The sequence below is a fragment of the Nyctibius grandis genome, chromosome 11, assembly GCF_013368605.1.
Source record: "Nyctibius grandis isolate bNycGra1 chromosome 11, bNycGra1.pri, whole genome shotgun sequence".
Lineage (NCBI taxonomy): Eukaryota > Metazoa > Chordata > Aves > Nyctibiiformes > Nyctibiidae > Nyctibius > Nyctibius grandis.
In genome coordinates this window covers 18,098,428-18,113,130 of record NC_090668.1, presented here as the reverse complement: position 1 = coordinate 18,113,130, position 14,703 = coordinate 18,098,428, and the positions used below count along the sequence as shown (strand labels likewise).

General features: G+C 42.7%; 1 protein-coding gene across 1 annotated transcript in view; it reads left to right on the top strand.

Annotated features, from left to right (window-relative positions):
* Positions 1–14,270, top strand: part of ARNT2 (aryl hydrocarbon receptor nuclear translocator 2) — a 102,770-nt gene extending 88,500 nt beyond the window's left edge. Inside the window, exons 15-19 of the mRNA XM_068410184.1 lie at positions 3,884–3,983; positions 6,620–6,758; positions 8,909–9,074; positions 11,676–11,812; positions 14,172–14,270. Coding sequence (XP_068266285.1) covers positions 3,884–3,983; positions 6,620–6,758; positions 8,909–9,074; positions 11,676–11,812; positions 14,172–14,270 — 641 coding nt within the window. The remainder of the gene's footprint in view (positions 1–3,883; positions 3,984–6,619; positions 6,759–8,908; positions 9,075–11,675; positions 11,813–14,171) is intronic.
* Positions 14,271–14,703: the final 433 nt, after the last annotated feature.

Sequence of the window (14,703 nt, the reverse complement as noted above, 5' to 3'; positions counted from 1 at the left end):
GAACTTGTTGTCAAGTTCTTATAAGAGTGATAGGAGTCTCAGAAATAGTACATTCTTTTATATTTTGTGAAAATTACTGTGAGGACAGAATCCTTACTGAGTGCCCTCACTGAAGGATTTCCCAGCCCTGTTCCAAGAGGTCGCGGCCACCTTGTGAATCAGACAGATGTAGCTGACTCAAACTAGCCCCAACGTGTCCTGCCTGTTGCCCTAACGGGCAGAAGTCCTTGGGAAGACTGGCATCTGAAGGGATCATCCAAAATATGTCTGTAGGAAACCAGGCTCATTAATTCCACTGCTCGTGGAAGAACTCGTTAATTGTTTATTGTTCTTAACTGTCCTTACTGAAAAAGAGACGTTTTTACATTTGTTTTAAATAAATCAACGTGCAAGTGTCATGCAGTGCATGAAGGAAACGACCCGCAGGGTTTGACTCCAGGGGTGTTGGGAGATGACCTCACTGCATTGGTTTCTTATGTCTGGCTTGGCCTTTTCAGATGGAGAAGGCATTCTAACTGCAGGATAGACTTGGTATTCTGTCCTCCTGTTCCTGGGACTTCTCTGTTATTCCTGTTCGTCTTTGTCTGTCTACTCTAACAGTGAAGTCAACAGCTGAGGCCATAAAAGGGGTCCATTAGAAGGTAGCAAGACTCCAACCCTAAACACCAGAATATGTTTTTCCAAGCAAGAACATCTTGCTTTTTGGCTGCCTTATTGGCTTTTTTTCAGGCAGCTCTCATCTGTTTGTGGGGAGGGGTTAGAGTTAAGGGTCTAGCAAGCTGTGAGGTAGCTGGGAGGTTATGTTCTTGGAAATGCCATTTCTCTTTTCATTCTTATCAATTTACAGGCTATGCTTTTTTTGGGACGCTAACCCTGTCTGAATTTCTCATGGGAGCTGTGATCAAGGTCTTCTCTGAATGATAAAAAGAGATGGTTCACAGTTAGAGATGAGATACACTGTCCAAAACCAATATTGACAAACCTGCATGCTGCCTGCAAGACATTTGCATTATGTTGATACCTGATCTCATTCTCTGCTACGTTCAGTAAAAATAGAGGTTTGACACAGGGAGATTGTTGCCATAATCGCATGCAATGGCCACACAATTAAAAAACAAAAGTGAGGAGAGGAAGCCTGGCTTCACCCGTTCATGGAAGTGCCTTGAAGCACGGGATGATGCGGTTATTACAGAGATCTTGGTTCTACAGGCAGAAACACTGGTCCTGCTGGGAGAAGGGCATATCATTGACCAGTATAGTGATGGAGTTCAGAGAGAAACAGGTCTAAGGATGCAGGTAAAACACCAAAACAGAATAGATTTTCAGTGCTGTACCAAAGGTGAGAGCAGAGAAGTAGTACGTAAAGTCCTGAGTGGGAACACAGCTGGGAGAGATATGGACCAGATTCAGAGGCTAAAGAGCATTCGATATAACTCAGGAAAGAGATCTTAAAGCTGATTTAGCTGCTTGCGATTAGTTTAGCCGTTCCTTTTGTCTTGGCCTCATCCTGCGGCACAGACCCCAGTAGCTGCCATGGCAACTCTGCTCCACTTGAGGAATTCCAGTTCATTTAGGGCATTCCCAGTTTTATTGGTGAGTTGTTCTCAAATATCTAAAGTACCCGCAGGATTTTGGCTCCATCTCTTCCAACCCCAAAAGCTTTGTATCCCTGTAAAGGGTGGCCTTAGAAAATGGGAGATCTCATGCAAGAATGACATTACAGCAAAAAAAGGCAAAGTCATTTGTCCTTCTTCTCACAGATATCTCAACCCATTCTCAGTTCTTCCTACAACATACACAGCCTTCTCTAGACCTTGTCCCTGTTTCTCCTTGGGTTTTTTTTAATATAAGAGCGTAGCTTTGCAACCCAGATTTGGTGTCTGTGCTGGGCAAGTGAAGAATGTCTACAAATTTCTACATTACAGAGGAAAAGCAGTGACAGGTTGCATCAGTGGCATATGTGCTCCCTCTCTGAGGCTCCTGTGAGGTAATTTGAGATGACTTTTTTCTTACGGGAAGGCATGCTTAGATTCTCGTTAGGAACATAGCATAATAAGAACTTAGGTAACGGAAGAGCTGGTGTGTGTTGGAGGCCTCTGGTGAGCCACGCTCACAAGGTCTCTAAAAGCTAGGAAAAACTAAAAAATACTTGTATTACCTGTGAGTTGAGTGGGCTTTCTGTCCAGGAGAGCGTCTCGTGAAATGAGTGGGAATCTGAAAAGAGCAGAGGGGAAAATGAGGAGGCAGACTTGATTTCTAGGCCTCTCAGAGGTGCATAGCAACAGATGGTTGCAAAGCCATCAGCGAGTTGTGGGGTGTTTTGCATTTGGAGGTAGTAAGGGAAGATGGGGAAAGTGAATAATGGGTGGTGGAGCAGACCTTTAAATTATTTTAAGAAAAGTAGTAGTAGTAGTAGTAGTGAGGTTTCCCTGGGCTTTAGAATAATCCAGTGCCAGAAAATTAAGGGACCAAATGGCTTTGTTCACCCAATCTCATTTCATTCAATTAGAGATTGTTCTCTAGTTGCTACATTAAGAGTAGACTATAAAAGTTAATGGCATCTCCATGTGCATGTTATTCACTACAGTAGTCTGTCTTGCACCCCACTGGGATGCTTGCATCCTATTTCATGGCTCCCTCAAGCCACATATAGGACAGCAAAATCCACAAGAGACCAGTGTTTTGCCTTGCCGCAGCTCAGGTGTGTAAATCTTGTAGACACTCGGAAGCAAAGTGCCTCCAGCCACCTGTGAGATTGAAATCATAAAATCATAGAACGGTTTGGGTTGGAAGGGACCTTAAAGATCATCTAGTTCCAACCCCCTGCCACAGGCAGGGACACCTTTCCACTAGACCAGGTTGCTCAAAGCCCCATCCAGCCTGGCCTTGAACACTGCCAGGGAGGGGGCAGCCACAGCTTCTCTGGGCAACCTGTTCCAGTGTCTCACCACCCTCACAGTAAAGAATTTCTTCCTAATATCTAACCTAAATCTACCCTCTTACAGTTTAAAACCATTACCCCTTGTCCTGTCACTACATGAAATGCAGCTAAGGGCTGCAGGTTCAGCCAGGTTTGCAGGTGGTCACCCTGAGATCTGCAGGTGTGCCACCAAACTGCTTGGGAGAGTCGGGTACTCCTCCCCTGCTGTCCCAGAGGGAAGCAGGCTGTCAGCTGGTTAGGACAGGGGCTCTTTGACCCCATTCCTTGGGATGTTTAACCCAGTTGGGTGTGGGCTGCTACCTCAGTGCAAAGAGGCTGCAATAACAGCAGCAGCCCTGGAGGGCTTCTTCTGGAGCCAGAAACGTACCCTCACCCAAGGCCATCCCTGGATGGGCCACAGAGGTGCACGTGCATCAGACCTTCTTCAGACCAGGCTTGTTTCATGTGTCATTCCTGCATTCCCCTGGGCAGACTCTCCCATCTTTCTTCCAGAAAACCTTTCTTTCCCTGTCCAGTCTGTAGCTGGGACCCATGCACCCATCACTCCCCACCTCGGCCAGAGCCGCTCTCTGTCTCCCGTTCCCCCTCCTGCCTGCGTGGTTGGAAGCAGCTTCCAGCGGGCACAGAGAAGGTCTGGGCTGCGTGGCCAGAGGGCACATAGCAGTGTTGTGTTCCATGCAAACAATAGCATTAATGAGGTACGTCCTGGGAAGAGGGTATGAAGTAGACACAAACCAGCTGTGCCTCTAGTTTCATGCTGAATTGTCATATAGCCCTTTTGTGCCATTCTTAATGTGTTCCACAATGCTGCTTCATAAAGCTTTAAGAAGGGAAGAACAGTCCCTGCTGCATACATACGTTGTGATTTTCATTAAATAATCTTCCCTTCCTTTTCTCATCCCCTAAACTTTTCTCTTTCTGTGATTTGTTTTTCTTTTGTAGCAGATAAAAAAATGATGGCCTCAACATCCACAGCAGGGAACCAGCAGCTTTACTCACAGGGAAGCCCATTTCAGCCAGGACATTCGGGAAAGACCTTCAGGTACTGTAGTCCAGATCCTGAATGTATCAGCTTGTGTCTGATAGTGGCGGACTGTTCATCTTCGATCTAGTGGAAACAAAACTGACCTAAGGTGCAAGGGCTTTTTTTACATGAATGAACTTTGCTTTGTGTACACTTCACTCCTATGTGATGTCTCAGCCCTTAGGCTAGGCTTACAAGCTGAGATGATTTGGATATCTCTACTAAAAGTAGGGGCTGGTAAGTAGACGCTTGTTGCTATGAAGATGTAATTGGAAAAAAGCTAAGCAGCAGCAACAAATCATGAAGGGAAGTAAATCTGAGAGGTGATGGGGGAGGCTCGGAGATCTGAGGAACATTCAACAAGCTAGGAAGGTGCAAAGATTTGTTTTGCGCTTCCAGCTGTCAGTACTTCTGCAGGCTGCTTTGAAGGGCATCAGTGTGGACACCTTATATTAAAGGGAACAGAGGGATGCTTCATCCATAGTCCCTGGTGAGGGCTAGGACACAGGCATGAGTAGTTTTCTAAGGCAGCTTCTACATACACAAAAGGTGGTGGTCTGGCGTTTTCTGAGGTATTTCTGAGTTATTCAAAGTGCATGTCGTTGCCTACCCGCTGGCAATACAGATTTGACTAATCTGAAGTTTAAGAGTGTGCCTGCATTTCCAGTCACTTTTTGAGAGTGTGGTAACAGTGATTGTATTTACCTTAACGCCTTTCGTATCACTGTTCTCAGACTGTGATACTGAAGTTTCATTCTCCTGTTTTAGACCAACCAAGGTTGTGAAAGTGAAGGAGCAACCATTCAGAGGCTGTCAGTTCCAGGAAATAGAAGACATCTGCAAATGATAATTTTGTTTAAACCAATGTGTTCTTAAAGTTATAATTGTTAATAATCTCAGTGGGGAGAAATAAAATTCCCATGCATGTGTTTTGTCAAATTAAAACCAAGAATAACTTGGGGGGGATATGACAGTAAATTAAAATGTCTTTTAATTGGATATTGTATATTACTGGATAGCTGACTTGCCATCTTGGAGTTTGGCGTGTGTTTTGTTCGTTTCCTTTGTTAATTCCTGATGTTTAACTATAGCTTTTTTCCTACTTCTCTTCTGTTGCATCAGGTAATGACACATCTGCCAGCATTTCCACCCTTGATGAACTGTCCTCCCTGAATGCTCTCCAGGCTGGTCCATTCAGTCACTGAGCCTGGGCAGCCTTTAGGCACTATTTTGCAGACTCCTGGTTTCAAAGTATTTTTCCAGATGCAGTCCAAGCCCGCAGATGATGGGACTTGCCAGTCCAGCTGGGAAGGTGTTGGCAGTAGGGCCAGCCCTCCCCAGCAGCTGTTGCGTGCTTCCGAGTTCAGCCAGATTTAGATGGACTTTCTGGTCCACATTTTGCTCTTTGGAGATTCTGTGGTAGTAAAAATTAAAAATAAAATTAAAAAAAAATAGAAAACAAACTCTACAAAGAATTTCTAAACACATACTTTGCTTTTAGGCAGCTTAAGAAAGACAGAATAACAACTCCCATATTCAAATGCCTGCCACGTTTTGGTTTCCACTCTGGGAGGGATTTTGTCAGCCTTCTCAGAGGATTCAGACTCCTGCTTCCTCTCTGCTCGGCCTTGTTTACTTCTTTTCCCAATCTGCTCTCTTCTTTCTCTGTAAAATGATTATGAAAATAGACAATAGGGAAGGGACTGGAGAAGAGAGCAAGCTGTTTCAGTTGATGCACAAAAGCATTTTTATATGTTGTGTCTTCATTTATATTCATTTATGTATTTATAAATGACATGTAAAATAATAAATGTATATTTTTATATATAAAAAATTTATAAAAGCACATTCACAATGTGTGATTATATAGATTCAGATGTTCAAGAATTCCATGAGAATAAAATCGTAAAGTAGAACAGTCCTTCACAAAATTTTCCTTCTAATTAGGAATTTCTGGGAAATTTCTCTGTAGTGAAATTCAGTAATTAGGAAACAGCTAACACAAACAAGTTCCTTTGGAAATACTTTTTTTTTTTAATTCCAAAGCTACTGTATTAGTTTAAGTTTTTGTCTTGATTATTTTTTTGCCTGGTTATATAACTGCATGCTCTTTTTTAGCATCAGTTGGTGAAAATTGGAATTAAAAGCTCAAATTTTTAATAGGTAACACACACTTCTCCATTTCCCAGGCAGGAAGCAAATAAAGAAGTACTTATAGTATCATCTCTCTGTGCACGTTCATTTAGGATGGCATTTAAGCAAATGCTTAAATACTGTTGACCTTCAGTACAAATTTAAAATCAAGTACCTGCTTGAGTACTCTCTGCAAGCAGGTTTTTTTTAATGCATTAAATACTAAACTAGTATGGAGCTAAGTGTTTATGCTTCACGTGTTAGACTGATCTTATTCTTGCAAGCCCTTTCAAAGAGATCATAGAAGTCTAATTCAAAATAATTTTGCCCTCTGTGTCTGTTTGAGCTGACGTTTTAGAATGACAATATGTTTCATAGTTTTGTGATGGTTTTAAGTAATTTTTTATTAAGACATATTGAACAATTAGTTTTCATGTGATTATCAAAATGTCCATGTCTGGAATACTATTTGTGCATCGAGAATATATCCTACAAATGAGGCACTGTTTCTGTTCCTTTAGTTCATCAGTGGTGCATGTGCCTGGTGTGAACGACATCCAGTCATCTTCATCAACAGGCCAGAATCTGACCCAGATATCTCGCCAGCTAAATCAGAGCCAGGTTGCCTGGACAGGAAATCGCCCACCATTTCCAGGACAGGTACTGATTAAAGGTGTTTTATTTCCATGGTCATTAAAGATTTGCAATCTCTGTGCTTTTTACTAAAGAATTAGTAAACCCCATTTATAACATGATTAGATGTACTTTGTCATTATCATTTGTGATTGGAGCAACATTGGTTCCTCCACTTCTGTTCCTTGGCAAGTTACAATAATTTGAGACAGCTGCCCTGTACATAACTGCATTTAGTTTGTAAAGGTGTTCATAACAGTGGCAGTCGCTACGCTGACATAAATCCCAGTGGAAGGTCTCGGCCCTGCACTTATTTTTACATGTGCACTGAATGAAATAAAAGAGGACAGCTGTTATGCTTTAATATTAAGCCTGTGCATTAAATCTTTCTTGGACCAAGACCTTGCACCCAGCAATGTTACCCACAGTTAGCAGTGTTATCAGAAAAGGGCACATACAAATCCAGGCATTAATTCAGAGCAGAGACTACTTAGCCCATTGCCCTCCGTTAGCGCTGACCAGTGTAGCTCATGCTGTGTTGTGGGCTGGAGGAACCAGCACATCCCTCCATCAGATGCCCTGCGCCTGACCATGTTAGCCCAGAAATCACCTCTTGTTCTGTGTAACAATAAAAAAAACTGTTTGAAAACTCTCTTAAAGACAAATAATATGAAATAATCATGTTTGATCTGTCATTAATGCTGCTCTTAATCACTCTTGACTTTCCATTGGTCGGTAGGCCAGAGTGGCATGTTGGAGCAGGCATTAAATAATTTTTCAGTAACTGAATTGTTGCCACATTAATCACTGATGCTTGCCAGCCCTCAGTGTGCCACGGTTATTCTGTCCCACCTGTTTAATGAAATCCAGTTGTAACATTCACTTTTTAAAAAAAATTATACGGAGGATGCTAAAAATGGCTAAAAAAAAAAATTACTCATCCCTCTTACTGTCCATATTCTGCCGAAGTCAACAGAGTTTGTATGTGAGTGTAGGGAATTGGAATTCATTCATCCATCGTAAATAAAGTAAAATAAAGTTAAGCCTTGCAGAACTGACACATCATGCTCTCACTGTCATTGTGGAAGCCTTTAGAAATGTAAGATTTCTTAGCTTGGAACTGAGCTGAAGACTTAATAGCATCTTCATGGTGTTATATGCCTGTTGGGATCTGTTTGCCTCCCCCAGTTCTCCTGCATTTGTCCAAGAGAATAGCTTCACTTGAGTGCATTGATTGCCAATAACAGTGCACATCGTTAGAAGTATCCAGAGATGTAATCACCTTTAATTTCTATTTGTGGAATTGGTTAGGCAGTGAGTTTTTCTTGGAACTGATGGATTTGTTCATAATGCGGGAAATGGTTTATAAGCGGATTCCATCCGTAGCATTATACGTTGCTGTAGCACATGACTTTGGATGAGACTCTTCGCCTCCCTTAGTCTCAGTGTAGATGTTGTACATGTCTCAAAGCAGTCTTGCAGTGTTTAATCATTTGTGTAACATTCTTGGAGATCCTGTGAGGACGCCATCATGTACATGAAAATGACAACAAGGTGGTTTTTAACACCCTTGAATTAACTCAGCTGCCCAGTTAAAGCAAAGTTAGACTGTTTCTTCCCTCCTCCCAGGACTGGTGATTCACAATCCCTCCCAAGCCTTTCACAAGGCAAAATAACTGCTGCCTGTACTTCTTAGGCAGGAAGAGAAAGCAGCTCATTAGCTTTGAAATTTCTTTGACCATTTACCCCCAAGCACTGGAGACTCTGGTCATGTGAGAACTGCATGTATTCTACCAGACATTCAGATAACCATGATTTTACTGTGGCACTGCAAAATCAAAACACCTGGCAAATAAAGGTGAATTCTTTGTACCTGTTCAGTTTGAGATTAATCTTTGTGATAGAAGTGAAGGAAATAATGTTTTTCCAAATAGCTCTGATACTGAGTACATGTGAGTTAATCAACAGGAGCGCTGTAAGTGTTGGTTTATAGACTGTTGTGTTCCTTATGCAGCCATAAGTTGGCTTTGACAGAAATGAAATGTGGCTGAGACAGGAATAACGTGCCTGTTCGCATCTGCAGAGTTTATTTGGTCTTTGCATTGTTAAAAAGTGAGTCTGCTGTGCTGTTCCTCAACGATAAAACTCATTCCTTTCTTTTACCCCTTATTCCTCAGCAAATTCCATCTCAGTCTGGCAAGGCTCAGTCATCTCCCTTTGGGATTGGAACAAGTCACACCTACCCAGCCGATCCGTCGTCATACAGCCCCCTTTCCAGCCCAGCCACCTCTTCTCCAAGTGGGAATGCCTACTCTAGCTTAGCAAACCGAAGTGCAGGGTTTGGTAAGTTTTAAATCATGTAACGTCAGAAATGCACATAAAAATGAGACTCCCCAGCATTAACTTCATTAAAAATCCTCTAACGTGTTTTTTTTGATGGGTCATTTGGGAAGATAAGGTGATGAAAGGGTTTTGCTTTCTCCTGTTGAGCACAGTGGACAGAGATGACCTGTTCCCTCTGTGCTGCATCTCCCCATCCAACACACTTCAGAATATTGTGGCATTTTACGGTGTGAGGGAACTTTTTTCTTTTTGGTAAATGGTGTCATGAAAGATTCAAAAGTTGCTTACATCACTAGTACTCATCCTCCTAAATTGTGGTCATCAGCTTCAATTTCTTTTTACTTCTCAGGAGAATGCTTAAATGGCACAAATTCACATTCTTTTCATTTTTCAACCTCCCTGACTGTATGGCAGTGTTCTCTTTCCTGGAGATGGCTTGTTGGAGTTTGGCTGGAGACAGGATTTTTTTGTACCCACACTGCTACTAACCCAATCAGAGTATGTGCCATGTTTTGAAACGGTTTTCTTTTCCTATTACATGCTAATTTAGTGGCTTTCAGACCGTGACCCAGTGGGTGACCCCTTGGTAAGTTTTCTGCACTTCACCAGCAGAACAATATTCAAGAATAAAAAAATTATGAATCCATCAGCGGTAAACACACGTGGAGTCCATGAAAAATGTTGCTGGCTGATAACAATGTGCAATTCCAAAAAGCATAGGTAGCAGTGTGCTAATGTGTGTTGTTTTTCTCTTAGCCCTTGAGAATAAAATTGGCGCAGATCTGTTGCAGATTAGCCTCACAGAGGATAAACCTGTGCGAGAAAAACTGCATTGAAACAGAGCTCTTCCCACAGAGCTTATTCATGCCTCTATTTCCACCAGGCTTTGTACATTTGTTTATGAGACAGCCTTGCATTTCAGGCCGAAGCTACTTGGCAAGAACCCTTTCACCTAATGAGAAACACTTCCTGACCTACATCAGTTTGGATGCTATTAATAACACAGCCTTCACAGGGACGAAGGTCTTGAACCTCCGGCTGGCAGTAACCATTTTGCTGAAAAGAAGCGTCATTTACCTCACTGAGTTAATTTCAACTTATTGTTCTGAGGAAAAAAAAAAAACAAAACAAAACAAAGCAACTTGCAGCTTTCTTTTAGAGGGTAACTTAGGTGAATTTTGTTTTGGCCCATAAAATGGCTGCAGGGTTTCTGAGTCAGCTGAATTATTGGTTGTGGTAATGTCAGTAGGGAAGAGCTGTAATTATCTGCTTCAGACGTGATAGAAATACGTCATTACAGCCTGTTTACTTTCCTCTAAAACGTTCCCTTTATCTGTTTTGCGTGGTTCAGCTGGTAGCCAAAAGGATCGGATTAAGCACGTGTTTCTGTATTTTCTGAAGCCGTGACTATGAGTAGTGACTGATTTGATGTGATCAAGTCTGGTTATCGGAGACCTGACATAGCACGCGTGCGGAAGTTTGGCACAGGAAATTTGGCACCCTTGGCAGGGGATGCTGATAATCAGGGAGAACCAGGTCTACCCAGCTTGGTTGTCTGCAGCGAGGGGAAAATAGGCAAAAATAGGAGGAGTAGTTATATAGAAATAAAAGGGAAAAAAAAAAAAAAAGAAAAAATGTTTGGAGGAAAAGCATAAGCCTGGTGGCAAGCTTTCTAAAATGCTAATTCTTAGAAGGAGACATTTTGGATAATTTTCTTTCAATTATTTACAGATTTTATACATTTGGGGCCAGTCTGTAGAAACACAGGGTAAAATGAGTCCAGCTTAAGTGTGACCTGTGACTGTACTCATGAAAACTGTATGTGTAATAGGTGACCAAATTAATGTGTGTGGCATCATGTTTTATTCTGGTAGACTATTTAGAAGAAATCCATCTCTCTGAAATTACCATTTTAAGTGTATTTACCGTAAAACCTTGCTGTTCACATTACTCTGTGAAATTTAAATGGCCTCAGACATTTAAGAAACCATCACCATACAAACAGGATAATAATTTGCTTATAAGCTGCATGTTAAATAAATCATTTTGCGGCTGTAATATTAGAGGACAAGATAGTCCAGCAAAACCAACACTCTGCATTTAATACAGCAATGCTGTTGATCATACTGTTTTGCCATCTGCTTACAAAACCTGAAAGCGTGCTGCTTCGATGAGTAGGTAACTGCACCCATTGCTCTGCAAGAATTAGTCTTTTAAAGAGAAAGAGCATCCAGATGGTGCAGTTTGGTTTTTAAGTGAAACGGCAAATAAGTGAAACTAGTGATTAAAAAGTGGTGGGTAGGTGCTTGAAAATTGTCTTCCAGTGCCTGGCTTGTGGTGTCACCGTGCATTTTGCTATGGGCAATTCACCTGCCACGTCTGTGCAGCCGTGGCAATGAGCTTTGCTCTTGGGTTGGCCCCAATCCTGCAGTCAGGGCTGAAACTCTCTTTGGCTTCCACTCTGCAGGGGCTGGGTGTCACTCAGGGTCTTTTTTCTAAGACACGTTTGCAAACACAGACATTGATGGATGAGGCCTCAAAAGCAGACGGGTGTTTTGAAGGAGCTGCTCTCTGACTTCTGCCCTTTCTCCCCCCATCCAGCTGAAGGTGGCCAGAGCAGCAGCCAGTTCCAGGGGAGACCTTCTGAAGTCTGGTCCCAGTGGCAGAGCCAACATCATAACCAGCAAAGCGGCGACCAGCATTCACACCCGCAGCCCAGTCAGACCGAGGTGTTCCAGGTGAGTAGTGTTCAGTGAGCCCAACATCGTTTGCACTGCCATTAGCTGGCATTAGCTACAGCTGAGATGGTTTTGTTTTCTGCAAAAGAACAGCGTCTTTGCTGATTTAAAATGCTGGTTTCCCTTCTCTTTACACCCTATACTTAGGACTTAAATGTTTTGCAGGGAAGCCATGAAATAGTCCCAAATAGAGTGTCTTTCTTATCCTGGTGCTGGCCTCTAAAATCCCAGTCAAGTCCAATTAGACATCAATGGAATTCTCTTTGATAGTTCAGGCAGGAAAGGAGTCTGATACTGCATAGAGGATAGAGGCCAATAATTTTTTAAGGTTAAACCCAGTCAGATATCAGGTAGCTGGTAAACAATCCTCTTCAACTGCCTAATTTTGTGATATTAAGTATAATTTTGGGCCTTCACTACCGATAAGAGTGGGACTTTTTAAGTTAACTAATAAGGTCTCTGTCCTTGTACAAATTAGATCAAGAAGACAGTTTGCAACAAAACAACGCAGATAAATGCAGAAAAGACAGTTCAAGCCCCAAGCAAGGTTTAGAAGTGGGGCACCTCATTATCTTTTAGAAAGTAAATTCACCTGCAAGACCGGGCTCGTACTCAGTTGCTCACAGGAACGCTGCAGAAGAGACATTAGTCTGAAAATACTCCTGTGTGAACGAACCATTCCTTCACACAGGAACAAATAACATTACTACATCTGCAATAACTACCTGTCTGCATGCTCTTACCCCATGTCCCAGGCAAGATTAATCTGTTGCATCTCTCTCTGTTAGCAAAGTTTAATCACTTTGCACATACTTTTAATGCAAAAGCATATTCAGCGTAATTCTGGTGGAGCCGATGGCAGTGTGGTTCGATGGCCCACAGAGACAAGGGGCTCCAAGCAGCATCTTGCCTGTGTCTCAGGCAAGTGCTGCGTCCCAGCAAACATCTTATGAAATTAGTGGGAAGGAGAGCCAAGGGAGAAAGGGAAAACTGGGCTCACCTGCAGAGCTCTTGGAGGGGACTGTGCATTTGGAGTGAATTAGCATCATAGCTGGATGTGATAAGAAACTTGGATGAGCTCAGTTCAAAGGCCTCCGAGACGTTGCTTGGGCTGTTTGTGCCTGAAGCCAGCCCTGGGTTAGCTGGATATACAGAGAGAGGCAGACCTGAGAGGGGAGCTACCCTGCCGTGTCTGTACCTGAGGAGACCTTGCCTCAGAGGCCCCAGCAGCAGAAATGCCTTCAGAGAAGGAAATTTAAAGAGATGGGGGTAGCTACAGCTTGGCTTCCCTTGGCTGGGGAAGAATGTGGGAAAACATAAAATAAGTGCAAGTATTGGTCAGAAAATGAAGGCTGACCCTGGCAGCTGAGCAACTGCCACTTGTGTTCACAGCCTCTTTCACCAGTATTGACAGGGATGCTACAGAGACCTCAGATGGGATTTAATCTGTCTTTGTTTTGAGGTCACTTCTCAGTACACAGCAGCTCTCAGTAGTTATTCCTTCACAGGGCAGATCCTGTGAGCTTTCTTATTTGCTCTTTAGGTTTTGTTTTATTGTAAGGATAATGAGCCATTCCTGGCAAAACTTGGCTTTGCAGTAAGAGCTTATTATTGCAAGGACTGACAGGAAAAGCAAGCGTAAACTCTGGTTTTCTCAGCAAGGGATATCTTTTCCCTGTGGCTTCAGTCTCCAGCTGAGAGGAAAGGTTGAGTGTTTTCTGAAGCCTCCTGCAGGGACCTCACTTGGCTCAAGACACGTGGGAGCAATTACCATGAAATCCCATTTCTCCTGAGAAGTTCCTGGTATTTCCTCTGCCTTTGTACATGCATGAAGACTGCTTGGGCATCTTGTTAGCTGGGGTGGATGTCTAGTCTTCAGTGTTCCTCAGAGGTGAAAGAGCAGTAATACGTTCACTTACAGAGTGCTGGTGAGGAGGTGAGACCCTCCCCAAACCCATGCTTGTACAGCAGGGGCTCCTTTCTGTAGGGTGCAGGAGCGTGTGGGATGTTGCATACTTCCCATATAGTGAAACCAGAGAGTCATATGTAGCTGCTTTTTCCAAGGGGAGCTGTCTCAGCCCGGGAGGAGTATGGAGCAGCTCAGATATGCCTTATTCAGAGGAGCAATCTAAAACTTACGCCCTGCTCAAGTCCCACCTCCCATTCAGAAACGCTCCAACAAAACATAAGCAGCACATAAACCTTAGCCCAGCCCCCTGCACAGGTCTGGTTTTCACCTTATTTATCTAACCTTTGGCCTTTTCTGGTTTTACACTGGAAAGATTAACAGGAAACAGGTTGTGTCTGGATAACGTGTTAGCAAGTGACACCTCACTTTGATTTTTTTTTAATCGTGCAGGACATGCTGCCAATGCCAGGGGATCCGACGCAGGGTACTGGCAATTACAACATTGAAGATTTTGCTGACCTGGGCATGTTTCCACCGTTTTCTGAGTAGCTTGCGAAGCAGAAATGGAAGTTCTTCTCCAAGGCCATTCCAGTGTAATTTTGGCTCTGCTTTTTCTGTGTTGCTTTTCTGTAGAAGCTACTAAACCAGAAGACACATTTCTCATGTTTCAGATAGTGGTGTAGGGCTTGTTCTCTCCTCCTTGGGGTGCATCGGTGCCGACAGAGGAGCTCCAGCACTTGTTAGTGTTCATTGACAGCTCCATTTTTTTTTTCATTTTATTGTCATCTACCTCAGAGATGAAAAACTTTGCTTGATTTAAAAAAAAAAAATCTCTGAGTCTTAAATATTTGAATGTGAATGATACCTAATATTTCCTTTGAATGGTAATTTTTAAATAGATAACGAAGTAACAAAGACTAACAGAGAAAAGGTAAGGTAATGTCTTGTTACAGTGCCTACTGCTCAATGTCGATGCCTTGCT